Here is a 14,152-nt window from a genome sequence, read left to right as displayed (position 1 = left end):
GGCGATCGGTGACCCCGGGGCCGAGTGTCCCTCTGCGAGACGGACAGACCGGGAATCCCTCGAGAGCCCCGTTGGGGCTCGTCCGCCCCGAACACAGAGAAGGGGAACAGCCGGGGCGTTTGTGAGGTCCAGGTAAAGCGGTGATGTCGGGGGCAAAGGAGCAGAGAAATAAGGGGCTGGTGGGCTTTAAAGGAAAAAAAACCCAAATACCCACAGAACCAAACGTTAACAAACCCGGATCTCGTGGGAAAGTTAACAGCGAGTGAAAGAGCGTCGACGAAGCAACGCGACCCGGTGTCCTGCTACGGAGGAAAGATGAGAAGCAGCAGGAAAAACCAACCTGGCTGCCACGGAGACTCTCTAATGGCCTGAAAACTTTGAAAGAAATGGAAAAACAAAACGAGAGAGACACCTGCTGCGAGCGCCCACGGGTGTGTTTCACGTGGGTTTTTGCATGTCCGCGCTGCCCCCGCGCACGGACGGCGGCGGCCGGGCCGGGCCGGGCCGCGCAGGGCGCTGGCGGCTCCCCCGCTCCGGGGACACGCGGCGGCGCGGGGCGGCGCGGCGCTGGCCGGCGGCTGCCGAGGGCCGCCCGGGGCGGGCCGCTCTCTCTAGGACCTGCGATGAGTTTGCCCGCCGGAGCCGGCCTCAGCGCGTGCGCGGAGGGAGGCGGCCGAGCCCCTTATCCCCATGGAGAGCGCCGCGGCCGAGCCGAGCGACAGCCGCCCGCGGGAGGAGGCAGCGGAGGAGAAGGAGGAGGAGGAGGACGGCGACGGCGCCGCCGCCGCGCCCCGCAGCGGCCCCCCGCCCGCCGAGCAGCCCCCGGCGCCAGCGGCGGCCACGGTGAGCGAGGGGCGGGCGGCGGCGGCGCCCCCGCTGCGGGCCGCCGGCCTCGCCGGGCCTAGTGGGCCGCGGCCGAGCACCGGCCTTGCGTGCGCGCGCCGCCCGGCCCGGCCCGGCCCCGGCCCCGGCCCCGGCGGCAACAGGTGGGGAGCGCGGCCCCGGCCCGGCCCTCCGCGGAGCGGCGGCTCCCTCCCGCCGGCTCCCCCCGGCCGTCCTCGGGGGTCTGCGGGCGCTGCCGCTTTCCCGGCTTCCTTCGTTTATTTAGCCATCCATTTATTTATTTACTCCTTGTTCTCTGTGGAATAAATAAATAAAACTCACGAATAAATCGCTCTCCCCGCCGAATTCCTGTGAAAAGTTTCCCCGGGTGCTGGCGCACTGCCCTGACAGGGGGCACGGCGTGCCTTGTGGGCTTCTCTCTGCCAGCGGGTTAAAGAAAAAGTTGTATGTATTATATATATATACACACATATATACGTGTGTGTGTGTGTATTATATATGTATATATGTATAATTTGCCTCTTGGAGATAAAAGGTCTCCCTCTGGATATGGTGTCTTTGGGCTGTGTTCCCTGCCCTTTAAAAGGGGAATAATGGTTGCAGGCTTCTCAGGTGTGCTGAGGGTGAATTCACTGGTAGTGGGGAAGTGGTTGGGTAAAAAGTGCTATTTAAAAAACCCCACGAAAAACAAAAGTTAGTTCGTTACCTGTAAGGAGAACTGTCTCTCTTTCTTTTTATTACTTTATTATATTATTTATTTACTTTCATTATTTTCTGTGCCTTCTCACCTAATGACAGTCTTTGGTATCTGAAAATGCTTATGTTTGTTGACTGTGTCCCCCCCCCCAGATTTTTCTGTTTTCTTTTGCAAATGTGATATAGAACACAGGTGTAAAATTAAGCATCGTCAAAATCTCTGCCTGCCTTATGTGAACACTACTGGTGAGGGAATGGGGGTGGCAGGGTTAATAGCCTTTGCCTTGCGTGGGTAACGTTACACAAATCTTTATTTTCCTCTTCTAAAAAGATGGAAGACTGTTTATCAAAAAAAATAGAAATCACCGTTTCGGAAGCGGAGAAACGGACTGGGAGAAATGCCATGAACATGCAAGAAACCTACACTGCTTACCTCATCGAGACAAGGTGGGTGACGAGAACTTGCTCTTTGTAGGCTTGGATGTGCTGTTCCAAATGCATTCTTGCTCCTCCCCTCATAAAAATATTCAGGTGCCGTTGGTGAGAAGATTTAGTTGGTTTATGATTTGTAATGTGCGCTCAATCTACACTGGAGGATCTCTTCTTGTGAAAACTTGGCGTCTGGTCTCCAGTTAAGTACTAATGCTAGTGCTGTGTAACCGTATACCATAACTCTGCACTTGGAGCTAGGAGGAAAAATGTGTGCCTGAAACATTGGTTATTTCTTGGACGTGTGCTGGATGAATTCATATATGCAGATATGAGGTTGTATGTGCAGGTTGTGTATCAGAGGTTGCACACTGTGGTCTAAAGTAATGGTTAGACATACTTGGTATCACAAGAAAGTAAAGAAATCTCATGATTGATGTAATGTGGACAAAACTTACTCTCTGGCAGTATTTGAAGCATACGTGATGCCCAGACCAAGCAAAACTCTGCGTAGATGTTCTAGGGTTAGGGTTAACTAACAGTTTTCTTCCTCCTAACTGGCTTAAATTTTCACTGGAGAATTTGCTGCTTCCAGTTTTCTTCCGTTTCTGTTAACAAATTTAGTATTACAAGTACGGCAAACACACTTGCTACACCAAAGCCAACTTGCAGTTTTAAGTGTTAAGTAGTGAGCAAAACTTTAAAATCTCTTTTTCAGGGAGGCTTTTTAAATCTGACTGTGTGAAATCCCGTTACATTACTGTTACTCCAGTTATGTAGGATCATGTTACTCAGCGGGAGCAAGAAGTTCCTAATCAGTCTTTATTAAGAGTTTTGTCTCGTGTTTTTGTATCAACAGTTTTAACTTCTGGGCCTTGCCTCGGGAATGGTGGGCTGTGCAGATGAAACTCTGAAACACAGCAATTGCATTTGTTTAAAGTATAGCACTTTGCAATGCTCTGAAGAGTTTAAATTATAATGCTATCACATGTCTTCTAGCTACTAGTTAAAGGCTTCTTAACTTGTTTAACCAATTAAGTGACATACCGGTAATCATTTCACGCTGCCTGTGCTGCAGACCTACAGGGATGTGTTTATTGTATTTTGTTAAACTTCAAGAGTAAAATCCATTATAAGTACAGTGTGTTTTTCCAAATACTGTAACTCTTTGGCAGCTGCTGAGATGTCTTTTTAAAAAATTCTTTTACAGTTTATTAAAGATCGCATCTTCTCGCACAAAAGTAATACTACTTTTTCCTGTATTGGTGTTTCTCAATGAGAAGAGAGGGAAAATTGGAATGGTTTGTGCCTAGCTGTGATGTAAAGTGTACTCTGGGGACATCTTTACACAGCCCCAAAACATGCTGTCTGCATCTCCTCTCTCAGTCATGCTTATATTACTTTAAACTCCCTCCTGCTGGTCTTTCCCAGTGGTTCTCTCATAGTGGCATAGTACTTTGCAGCCCAGATTTCTTCCTTTCCTTAAGATTTATTTAATTCTGTGGTCAGTGAATACCAAGACTGATTACATGTTTGTCACAGAATTATTGAAAATGTGGGTTTGTCACATCTCTAGTAAAATAGGTTCCGTATACCTTTTGCTGAGAAGGCAAAATTTCTTGCATAAGTGTAACTGCTGGCTATTAAATGTGCTTCCCGCTGAGCCTGTAGCTGTAGGTGGGCTTCACAGTAATTTGTCTGTGGGTAATAGGATACATTGTAGCTAAAGAATCAAACTCAATTTATAGTAATATAAAAGGAAGACCACTTAATAATAGTTGCATTACATTTACGTGAGCTGGGGTTCCACTGTTGCTGCTATCTAGGATTTAGTTACAATTTGAGTTGAAGAATTGCATGCAGCTTAGTGAATAAAAGACACAAGATGGATGCAATTACAACCATCATGTATTTGTTGCAGAACAGGAGCTGAGCACCTAAATCTTTAACATGTTGGTTTCATCAGCCCTGATGAAATTGTGTTTTCAAAATGCAAGCGATGGTGTTGCTTCCTTTTCAAAATAGAAAATAATTTTTAGTGTTCTGTCATTTCCATGCAGCTTCTTTGATCTCTTACTTTTCATCATCTTTTTTGTGATCATTACACCTTGACTTAGATTTCTTTCTTTGAGACAAAACAAACCTCACTGCTGTAGACCCCAGGGCTTCAGCAAATTCCAGGGTCGTGCTTCCTGAAAGCATCTCCTTTATTCTTGGTTTACACCTTTCTGCATTAGTTTGGTACATTTCTGTGGTGAGCTATTTCCTTTCAATTAGTCCTGAAGTCAGTTTGCTTCACAGCTTCTGTTATACTGTGCTGATGTTTAAAAATAACTTAGCTCTTACATTCTGCCTGTGAGAACAGATGAGTGCTTCCACCTCTTTATGTGTGAAATGGCATTAAGGCAAATACTTTAATTTTAAGAACCCATATGTAACTAAATATTCCTTCTTGAGATGTAGGTACTCAGCAAACTGCTTTCATATAAGGGAAAATGCAGATATCCAGCACCTCACTTAAATTCGGAGTTGCTTGATTTTTTTTTTTTATTTTTATTTTTTATTTTTATTTTTTTTTAGAAATCTAGGCAGCTGTGTCTCCTACAAAACTCTGCTTGAAACTGCAGGAAGAACTGAGATAGTATAAAACCTAGAATTTGGCTCCTGGTCTTGTACCCTTCATTTTTCATGACAGGGCTGAAAACTAATCAGAATGCAGAACACTTCTAGAATTCCCCGCTGATGAGCTGCAGTTGCTTTTCGTTACAGGCAGCATGGAGATGCCTGCCTTTCTTCCCCGTTCTCCTTTAAAGTAAACAGTTTGTTTCATCGTACTAGGGCACTTCCATTGAATTAACTCCAATTTGGTCCTTGCTGGCTTTCAGATCGCTAGCCTAGACTTCCTGGTTGCATGGGCTGATAAACCTTTTTGTGAACATTTTTTTGGTTTTGCTCTTTAATGTGGCTTTAGGAAAAGTAACACACCTGGGTTGCATGATGGGGGACTACTTAATAGCAAGACTGCTGGTTTCCAGTCTTACTAGTCTGTACTTCCTTTAGCTGTAGGTTGACAGGTTGGCTGACTACATTTGCTTGTCACTCCCCCAGGATGGCTGGGGGAAGCTCCTAATCTTATTTCTGCTTTCAGTGTTTGGAAAGTTTTCCATTAGTTGGATTAGGACATGAGGAAGCGATACCTGCTTCTCGTTTAAGACCTTTGGTTGCCCATCCAAAATGTAAGGAGCTTTAAGGAAAGTTTCTATGAGGGAAATGAACCTGGAGTCAGCAGCCTGCCAGGTCTCAGTTCAGTGGTGCTAATGCTGCACTAGGGTGCTTCAGGAGTAAGCTTGAAAACCTTTGCTAAGTTTTCTTCAAGTTTCTTTTCCTAGCCTCATGTTCCATGTTAGGCTCTTAGCCTAGGTGTGCGTTCCCAGGGAGAAGCACAGAATGAGTGCCTGCAGAGGTGTGCAGTCTTCTAATAACACAGCAAAATGCAGTTTTTGGTACTGAGAGTCAGGAAGTTTTATCCGCCAAAAGAGATATTAGGAAAAAGGGAAGAAAATCTGTGAATTTGGCATGAGCTATAAATGGGGAAGAGGCAGGAGATGAAAGAAGAGGGAACATTGTAAAGCTTACTTTTCTGCTGGTTTTTACTTAATTTATATTTTATTATGAATCATCAGCCTGCCCAGTATATTTTAGTTTAAAATAGCAAGCTGTTTAGTTGATGCAGTATCCAAAAAAAAAAAAAAAGTCTGTGGATAATCTTCTGACAGGAAAGCTCTTTGTCATACAGCTTGCCAGGTAACTTTTGGTAACTTAAAAAGTGTATGGTCATTGATCTTTATATTCTTCTGTTTGTTCAAAGCCTAAATACAGAGACCTTTTTCTAGACAGCTAATAGAAAAAGTTGCCCAGCCCCCTTAAACTACATTCCCTGTACACAGGGAGTGAACCTTGTCTGCTTTAGGGGAATGAAAGTGTCACTTGTCATACACTGGAAGGTCAAAGGCTTAAAGCTAACTTATTGCTTCTGCAATTGAAGAAGTGATTGCTTTTATAAGGAAATAAACCCAATGTACTTCCTTTCCTCCTCCTTTAATATTTTGCAGCCATTCCTCTTTTTATTGCATTAAGAATTGTTTAATGGCTCATTTAATATAATTAGTTTTAAATGGCAAATGGGAAGAGGTTAAGTAGATGGACTAAAGTTTTCACATTGGCACTTTGAATTAAGGTAAATGAATTTGGAGTAACGTAATCTTCTAATCACTTATGATAACGTCAGTTATGAAGGTAAAGGCTGAAGGTTTCAGTTTTGTCTTCTAATTTTTTTTCAGGCAGGTTCATTCAATGAATAACGTGCATTGTTAAAACTGTACTTAGAGGGGAAGCGCATGGTTTTCCTGTCTGAAGACTGTACAAGTAATATATTGTGTTTTTAAAACCAAAACAAATTGAGAAGTTTGACTGAATGTCAACAAGTGATTATAATCTTAATTGAAACTGGTCTGCAGCACTTGCATTTAATGGTGGAGTTCAGAATGTGGTCTAAAAAATTAGATGGTAATGAAGGTATTAAGTGTAATGAGTACCTCTGTGGATTTCTACTTCCTTTTGGGAATGGGCTTCCTGGGGAGAAGTGCTCTTGTAACTGGTGATATTTTATGGTCTCATAATGTAACCAGGTGGAGATGTTTTTTTGTGAGATTAAAGAAATGATTTCTGTCATCTTGCTTGCCTGTCCCAAATCCATCCATGCAGTTTCAACCTCTTTTTACTGTGTTTAAAAGGCAGTCATGTGGATACTGGCTCGTAACTGAGGGCGATACCGTGCTTTCCCACCGCGGCATTGCAAAGGACTTGCTGTTCTTTTCCTTTACCCATCTCCTCAGTGTTAGGTGGTCTAGAAGGCAGAATCTGATTTTTTTTTTTTTTTACTTTATCAAAGCCTGGGTGGGAGGGGGAGAGAAGAAGTAGGTATGCCTTCACAGTAGCAAAGAATTTTAAACTAGGATTAATAATTTTAAAACACATCTTAAGTAATTTATTCAAATGAGTTAACTCAAGTATAAAAAGCATAGCTTCTTTACTGGACGTTATGCAGCTGCACTCTCAATATGTTGTCTTTTTTCCCCCCGATTGCTAAAACTGAAGTTTCATGGCCTGTTGAAAAAATGAGTAGAGCGGGTGGTGCCGGCGGCAGAGGCAGCGGGGAATTCCCAGCATGGGCGAAGGAGCAGGGTGCAGTGATCGCGTGGGAGGCTCTCGCTCAGGTGCAGCTGTCCGGCCGCTGCTCCCTGCAGGGGAAAGTTAAGCAAAGAGGAACCACAAAAGTTCGTCCAGAGATTTCTCGGGATGAGTGTCTGTATTTTGCTGTCACTCTTTTTCCGTTTGCTTGTTTTCTGTTTCTCTTAACTGCTTTTCACCCAAAACAAGAACTATGTTATACAATGGTAAAAATTAAAAAGGCGACACATACACTTCTAAGGCAGTGAGAGTAAATATATTTTAGAATAAAGGAAATAAGTGTAATTTGAGAAGAGAAATAATGGTAGGCTTCTTAATACAGCATGTTGAGGGGTGTATTAGGTGCTGTTTAGTTCAAAAAAACCAAAACAAACTACACAGGTTTGGTCTTCAGGGTTCTTTAGTAGCAATTTAAGTTGCAACCTTCTCTTCAGGTTGTAAGATGAAGTTAGTATTTCTCTCATGAGGGTTTTAAAGCTCGATTAATTTAGGTTTAGGGCAGCCTAACCTACAGTCCCCAGATCTGCCGTTTTGGAACAAATTGATGGTAGGTCTTAGCCTGAGTCAAATTTCTTAAGTTTCTTCAGTGTGAGTAGTAGGGAAGTGGCGGTGAGAGGTATGAACCGCTCTGGCCAGCTGCTCCCTTCCCTCTCAGGTTCTTGAAGCCTCTCCTGGATGTAATATCTTCAGGCAACAGGATGCCTGCATTCTTACTGTGTGATGGAAGTAGGTCGTTCAGACATATAGCTAGGCACCTTCAGAAAACTGGTCCTTCCCTGCTGAAGCACCACGCTCTTAGACAACCTCTTTAAAATTTTGTCTCCTGGTTAATTTTCTACTCCCCACTCCCCCCCTCCCCCCAGCATGAGTGAATTGAGGTGTTATTGCTCTTTTGGGTTTTTCTTTTTGGTTTAATAAGTGACATGTTCTTGTTAATTCAAGCAAATACACAGTTAAATGCACAATTAAGGCTCCAAATGAGCTTTCTTTGCTGCTTCTAGTTCATAGTGAACTCTGCCAAACAGTCATGAAGCATTAAGAGCCTAACTTGCATTAGAATAGCCTTCTGTCAGAAGGCTGTGGTCTCTTACAGGGACAGCTTACTGATACTAGCTGGCCTGAACCATTGCAAGCACTAAATGGACTGCTACACTATTAAAATACATAATGATCCTATTGGTATCTTGGTCTTCCTTCAATATTTGTAGGGTGCAATGGTAGCCTGGAAAACAAGTATGTTCTCTTCTAACCTGTAGTTTATACTACAGAAGTAGAGGGTATATGGTTCATCAAACAGACCTCAATCCATGAAGTCACTTTTAAATTTATAAATATATTCTTTATCTTCTTGGTTTCATTTTTTTCCCCTGTTTGTAACAGAAATATTTCCTATGTCTCTTGCCACGCTTATGGTATTAGAAATAATGACACTTCTTAAATGATAATGTGACTCTCCTGACTGCAGGAATCGAAGTTTTAAGAAAAATACTGATGAACTTCTACATGAGAAAGCTGATTTAGCAAAAATGGATGGATTAAGGCAGTTCAAACTATGGAAGACAAACTCCCTAACTTTATACTACTTATTTATATTACTGTTATAGTATTTGGTATGAATGTGTTATATTAAGGCCACTCACAAGTGCATACTACCAAAATTCTGTGGTTCTTTTCTGAATAAGTGCCCTTGAAAAGGGGAGTAGGAATGTCTGGACCAGGTATTCCCTTGAAAGATATATTCCTATGCGGTCTTCTCTACGATGACCTCATTCATATCATGGGAGCTTGCAAGATCGTTCAGAGAATGATAAACGCAAGATAAGACTTGCACTGCATCGGCAACTGATTGGGTTACAGGCAGAAGAGAAAACTTGTACTGTAAGTGCACACAAAGTTGAAATGAAACAGCCAAATGAACTTTTCTAAACAGCTAGTATTATGGAGGCAGAAAACTGTATTTGAAGTTGCCTATGACAGTATAAACCTGTAGAATAAGTTAGCGGAGATGGAAAATAATTGCAGTCAGCAATATTTTTTCCTTAAGGGCTCATACTGACAAGAATAAAAGTAAGAATGACTTTTTTAAAAATAAAGTGAACTTTCCTGCTTGGCATTTAGCTTTGGCGGTAACTTCTTAAGCCTCTGTAACTCCACGGTGTGTCTGGGATGTGTTAGGCTGCCATAAACAATCAGTGGTGTGTGTACACTTAGCCTGTCCCTTAGTTATGAGGTAATGCAGAGAGCCTTAAGCTTCAGTTAAAACTTTTTTTATTTTTATTTTTTTTTAGTAAAACTGTTTTTACAGAAAAAACTAAGCTAGAGAGAAGAGGTACTTAAACACAGCACCTGTACCAATCCCAGGGTTGCATTTGCTGTTGCCAGGAGATGTTATGCATAGGAATGACAAAGCCATTTAATAGTAGTGGACCAGATGCATCCCACAGATTTTTGCTTCCTCTCTTCCTTATTTAATAAAACGTCCATTGTATTACAGAGAGCTCTTTGTTCTAGGTCTCTAATGCTCCTGCCTTCAAAGTAAGGGTGGCTGCAGCCTACTTCATTTTGGGCAATGTGTCCACCTAGCTCTGGGTGAGTCTCCAGGGTTTTCTTGCTGGGGCAGCAGCACCTGTGTCTGCCCCACAGGTGAGTCCCCGTGGGATGTGACTGGGTTTTCATGGGGATTCAGGACTACTTTTCCTCTTCTCCATATTCACATGTGCTTGTGCAGTATGCCCTCAGACAGGGTCCACATGGATGTGTTTATGGTGTCAGTCTTGCTTAAGTGTCAGTAATAACCCATGCAGAGGTAGCACTCTTGGAACTCATGTTGCAAGTCAGTTGAACTAATTGATAGCTGCTGAAGTTGAAGATAGAAGTATTTCAGAATTAGAGATCCATTTAATGAGAGAGACTGTCTTGAATGGCCAGATTATTTAAAAAATCCTGCTGGGAGTTTCTCCTTTAGGAGAGTCAGGTGTGTGCCTTTTGCTTTCAACAAAGCAATTAATCTTCTGGAGCATAGTAGCTTAATTCCTTATCTGTGTTAAATTTACCTCCAACTTAGTGGTAATGTGATCACTAGGTACACACTTTTAGCTGAAGTGTTCTTGAGATGTTTAAATTATGCAACATTCATGCAAAGAGGAATACTGTGCTGCCTGTCAGACCAGGGCTAAGCTAAGTGTACCCTCTTCCAAACAAACCATGGTTGCAGCTGCACCTTTATCTAAATACACTGTCATAGAGAGGAGTTCTTGGGATAAGTTTGCAGTGTGACTTAGTGACTGTCAGCAGTTTGCTGGCCTCTTCTACTTAAGTTGGTCTCAAACAGTTTTGGTCTGCAGCAGTTTGTGTTGAATCTTTATGCATGCATCCCTTTTCTCTTCCCTTTCTCCTTGTAAATTTTTCTCCTGCAACTTCAGTCACCTGGAATAAATGTCATTTTCTCAGAGCAGCTGTAGATATCCAGGAAAAGCTGTGCATTAATCATTTTAAAAGATTCTGATGAGGTAATTCTGTGTTATATTACTTCAACCTCAAGATATAACCACACTTTTTTTTTTTTTAAATCTAAACAAGAGGATATAGCAAGGTTGTTCCTGTCTAATGACAGATCAGATATGGATGGCATGGATGACAAAGCCGCCTTGTATTTTGTTTAAATGTATCACATATGTGGGGATGCTCAAGGGCAGGGTTATTTGTTTTTTCAGTAAAGTTATTAGAAATCCAGCCTAGTAATTTAACAGCTTAAAATGTCAAATAATGTGCATATCATTTAGATGTCTTGAACTTTACTCCAGAAAGTTGTTATGAATTCAAGAGCTATGTAGCCTGAATCCTACTGAAAGAAATAACCTAGTATACTGTGCTGCTGAGTACTGTATAAGTGTTTGTAGTTCATAATGGACTGTGTCCCGTCAGGACAAGAAGGACATGGACATACTGGAGCAAGTCCAGCAAAGGGCCTTGAAGATGATTAAGGCATTGGAGCATCTGTCAAAAGAGGAGAGGCTGAGAGAGCTGGAGCTGTTTAGCCTGGAGAAGACAAGGCTCGGGGGGGATCTTACCAGTGAGCATAAATACCTGATGGGTGGGAGTAAAGAAGACTGAGCTAGACTTTCCCAGTGATCCCGGAAACGGGATGAGAGGCAATGAACACAAATTGAAATAAAGGAAGCTCAATTTAAACAAACTTTTTTTTTTTTATGGTGAGGATGATCAAGCACTGGAGCAGGTTACCCATAGAGGTTGTAGAGTCTCCATCTTTGGAGATAGTCAAAACCCAACTGGATGCAGCTCTGAGCAACCTGCTCTGGTTGGCCCTGTTTTGAGCAGGAGGTTGGACTAGAGACCTCCAGAGGTCCCTTCTAACCTCAACTACTATTAGATAGTCTCATAACATAGTTAATACTGTTCCACACAGATTTCAGTCAGTGCTTCCTGCATTAAGTGATTACTTAATGTGAGAGCTAAGGTAGACATAGATATCACTGGTTTCTTTTTAAGTGCCCCATCTGAAGCCTCTCCCCATGTGTATATTCTGGTATATGCCAATTGCCAAAAAGTAATACTGACCTGATGCTCAATTTAGGATATTGCAAAGTACTTATGTTGCTCTAAATGTCTTGTGTAGAGACTGTTACTTGTTTTTGTTTTTTTCTTCTCCAAGTGTTTTATCTTTTTATCCCAGAAAATTCCACAATTTCTCCTTTTACAATAACACAAGCTCTTTTAATCTCTTGATAGAAAATGTTTGACTTAATATTCAACAAAATGTTCAGATGCATCACTTCTGTTGTACCTGCTTATCCTATCTTAGCTATTTTGTTAGACTACACATCCTTAGTCCTTGAACTTAAAAAGATACCACTTCAAACAAAAGGACTGGAAGTGCTTTGAAATTCACTATGCTTTCTAAAATTTCCTTTAAAAACTCTAATACTTTTAAGTTGTGTTTCTAATTGTTCTAGTTGTTGCATGCAGTCTAGTAAGTTTTGTGTCTAGACTGTTTTTATTGAATAGTAAGTTCCTTCTTGTAACACTGACTCCTTCAGCTGTTTGTGAAGTCATGCTGGCTAGCGGCCTAACACTGATCCAAGAGTAATATGTCTGATTCTGTAGTGATGTGAGCTAAACCACTTGTGTAACTATTTACTTGACAGTGACCTAATGTTTGCTTGTGGTGGGATGAGAATGCGTTGACTTTTTCTCTGTTCCTGGCACATGCAGAAATTTTGAGTGTTATCACACAAAACCTTTAAGGATTTTTCTTTTTTAAGTATATAGAAGATTAAGATATGAAATTATTTAAGTTTAGTTCAGATAGTAAGTTATGCAGTAACCATTACTGGCTAACTATTTTTAGACTCGTTATTACAATTGTACTGATGGCGTGAGGGAGAGGAAGGTAACTTAGTAATGCTCGAATTTGATGTTTTATCTTTCAGAGCTGTTGAGTCCCAGAATGAGGGACAGTGCTCCCCAGTGGACTCCTTGTGGCGGCGTTACAGTGAATTTGAATTGTTGAGGAATTATTTGTTAGTAATTTATCCACATATTGTTGTACCACCTTTGCCAGAAAAAAGGGTAAGGAAGCTGAGTCTGTGGCTTGCTCTGTCTTGTGTTTGTTATTTATTTACTATTAACACTCCTCTGTTTAAATAGGCTGACTTTGTTTGGCATAAGCTATCGGCAGATAATATGGATCCAGATTTTGTGGAAAGACGAAGAATTGGTTTGGAAAACTTCTTGTTACGTGTGGCTTCGCATCCTGTTCTTTGCCAGGACAACATCTTTTATTCATTTTTAACGCAGGTAAAGTGGCATGCTTTCTAAATGCATTCTTTTTAGTGATTATTTCTTTAAGATAAGTCTTTCTTCCTCTTCTTCCCTGCCAGTGACCTGTAGCTTGTTGTATGTGCAGGAGAAGGATGGACAACACCGGTAAATACAAGGTGGAAAAGGCTGCTCTGTCTAAATGCATCTAATAGCCCACTGCAGTTGTGCAGCTGGCTTTCCAGCGTACCGTTGATTTTTTTCCAGCCTAGTTGTAAGACTTCTAAGAGAGAGCTTCTGCCTCTCTGGAACAGCATTTTGAGAAATTTAATGTGAATTGGTTGGGAAAGCTTTCCTAGTGCTAAACCTGAAATAGTTAGCACACTATCCTGCTGGCTGCAGAGAGAGTACTGGCTTCCAACTTGCTTTTGGGCTGCACACAGTTTCTTTAGCTTTGTGATTTGAATCATGATCCATTCATACTTTATCCCAAAAGTTTTGATCCAGTTGTCAGACAAAGCATTGCATTCTGCAGGTGTCAGCTTTGGAAGATGCTGGGCATTTCTTTGTGTTCTAGGCTTTTACCAGAGATTCCCAAATAGCTAAGTGAGCAGATATGTTTATACTAGTGCAGTATAGTATGTGGATGAACCGATATGGGTCCTGAAAGCCATGGAGAAATGGCTGCTGTGTGTGAACAGGGTGAATGTTTGTGCACTATAAACTGAGCACATCAGAGTCATTGCCCATATGTTCTTGTTTCCCTTCTAAATGTAAAGGTGGGAGTCATAATCTTCCCACTGCTTGAGTGAAACTGAACTTCTCTCATTGCCTTATGCCCGCAGAGGGATGCCTATTGTTAGCCCAAGGAAATTTCCTGCAGAAGGGGAGGCTAACAGGATAAACTTGTTTCCTTCTAGACTAATAGCTAGATTTGTCTGTGCATTCTTAAAATTGCTGTACAAAACTTTACACCCCCCCCCCCCCCCCCAGCCAAGTTCACTGCCTGTTAACTTACAGCACTCTGGGCTAACTTGTGAGAATAATTTGCTTCTGACTATTTAAAAGTTTTAAACCATTCTTTTATAAATATATAGTAGGAAGCAATTATCTTGACCACTTGAAAACAAGTTAACTAAGGCATTAGAACATTCTG

The 14,152-nt window shown here is 41.9% G+C and overlaps 1 protein-coding gene across 2 annotated transcripts in view; it reads left to right on the top strand.

Annotated features, from left to right (window-relative positions):
• The first annotated feature begins 215 nt into the window (after positions 1-215).
• Positions 216-14,152, top strand: part of SNX4 (sorting nexin 4) — a 36,677-nt gene continuing 22,740 nt past the window's right edge. The window contains exons 1-4 of one of the 2 annotated variants that reach the window (XM_013959734.2): positions 216-431; positions 1,871-1,986; positions 12,669-12,807; positions 12,886-13,035. In XM_013959734.2, coding sequence (XP_013815188.1) covers positions 387-431; positions 1,871-1,986; positions 12,669-12,807; positions 12,886-13,035 — 450 coding nt within the window. In that variant the 5' untranslated portion in view covers positions 216-386. Of the gene's footprint in view, positions 432-624; positions 844-1,870; positions 1,987-12,668; positions 12,808-12,885; positions 13,036-14,152 lie in introns of those variants that run through there. The other variant, XM_067299329.1, reaches the window with a different exon arrangement.

This window comes from Apteryx mantelli, chromosome 6, assembly GCF_036417845.1.
Source record: "Apteryx mantelli isolate bAptMan1 chromosome 6, bAptMan1.hap1, whole genome shotgun sequence".
NCBI classification, from domain to species: Eukaryota; Metazoa; Chordata; class Aves; order Apterygiformes; family Apterygidae; genus Apteryx; species Apteryx mantelli.
This window is presented reverse-complemented; position numbering and strand designations above follow the sequence as displayed.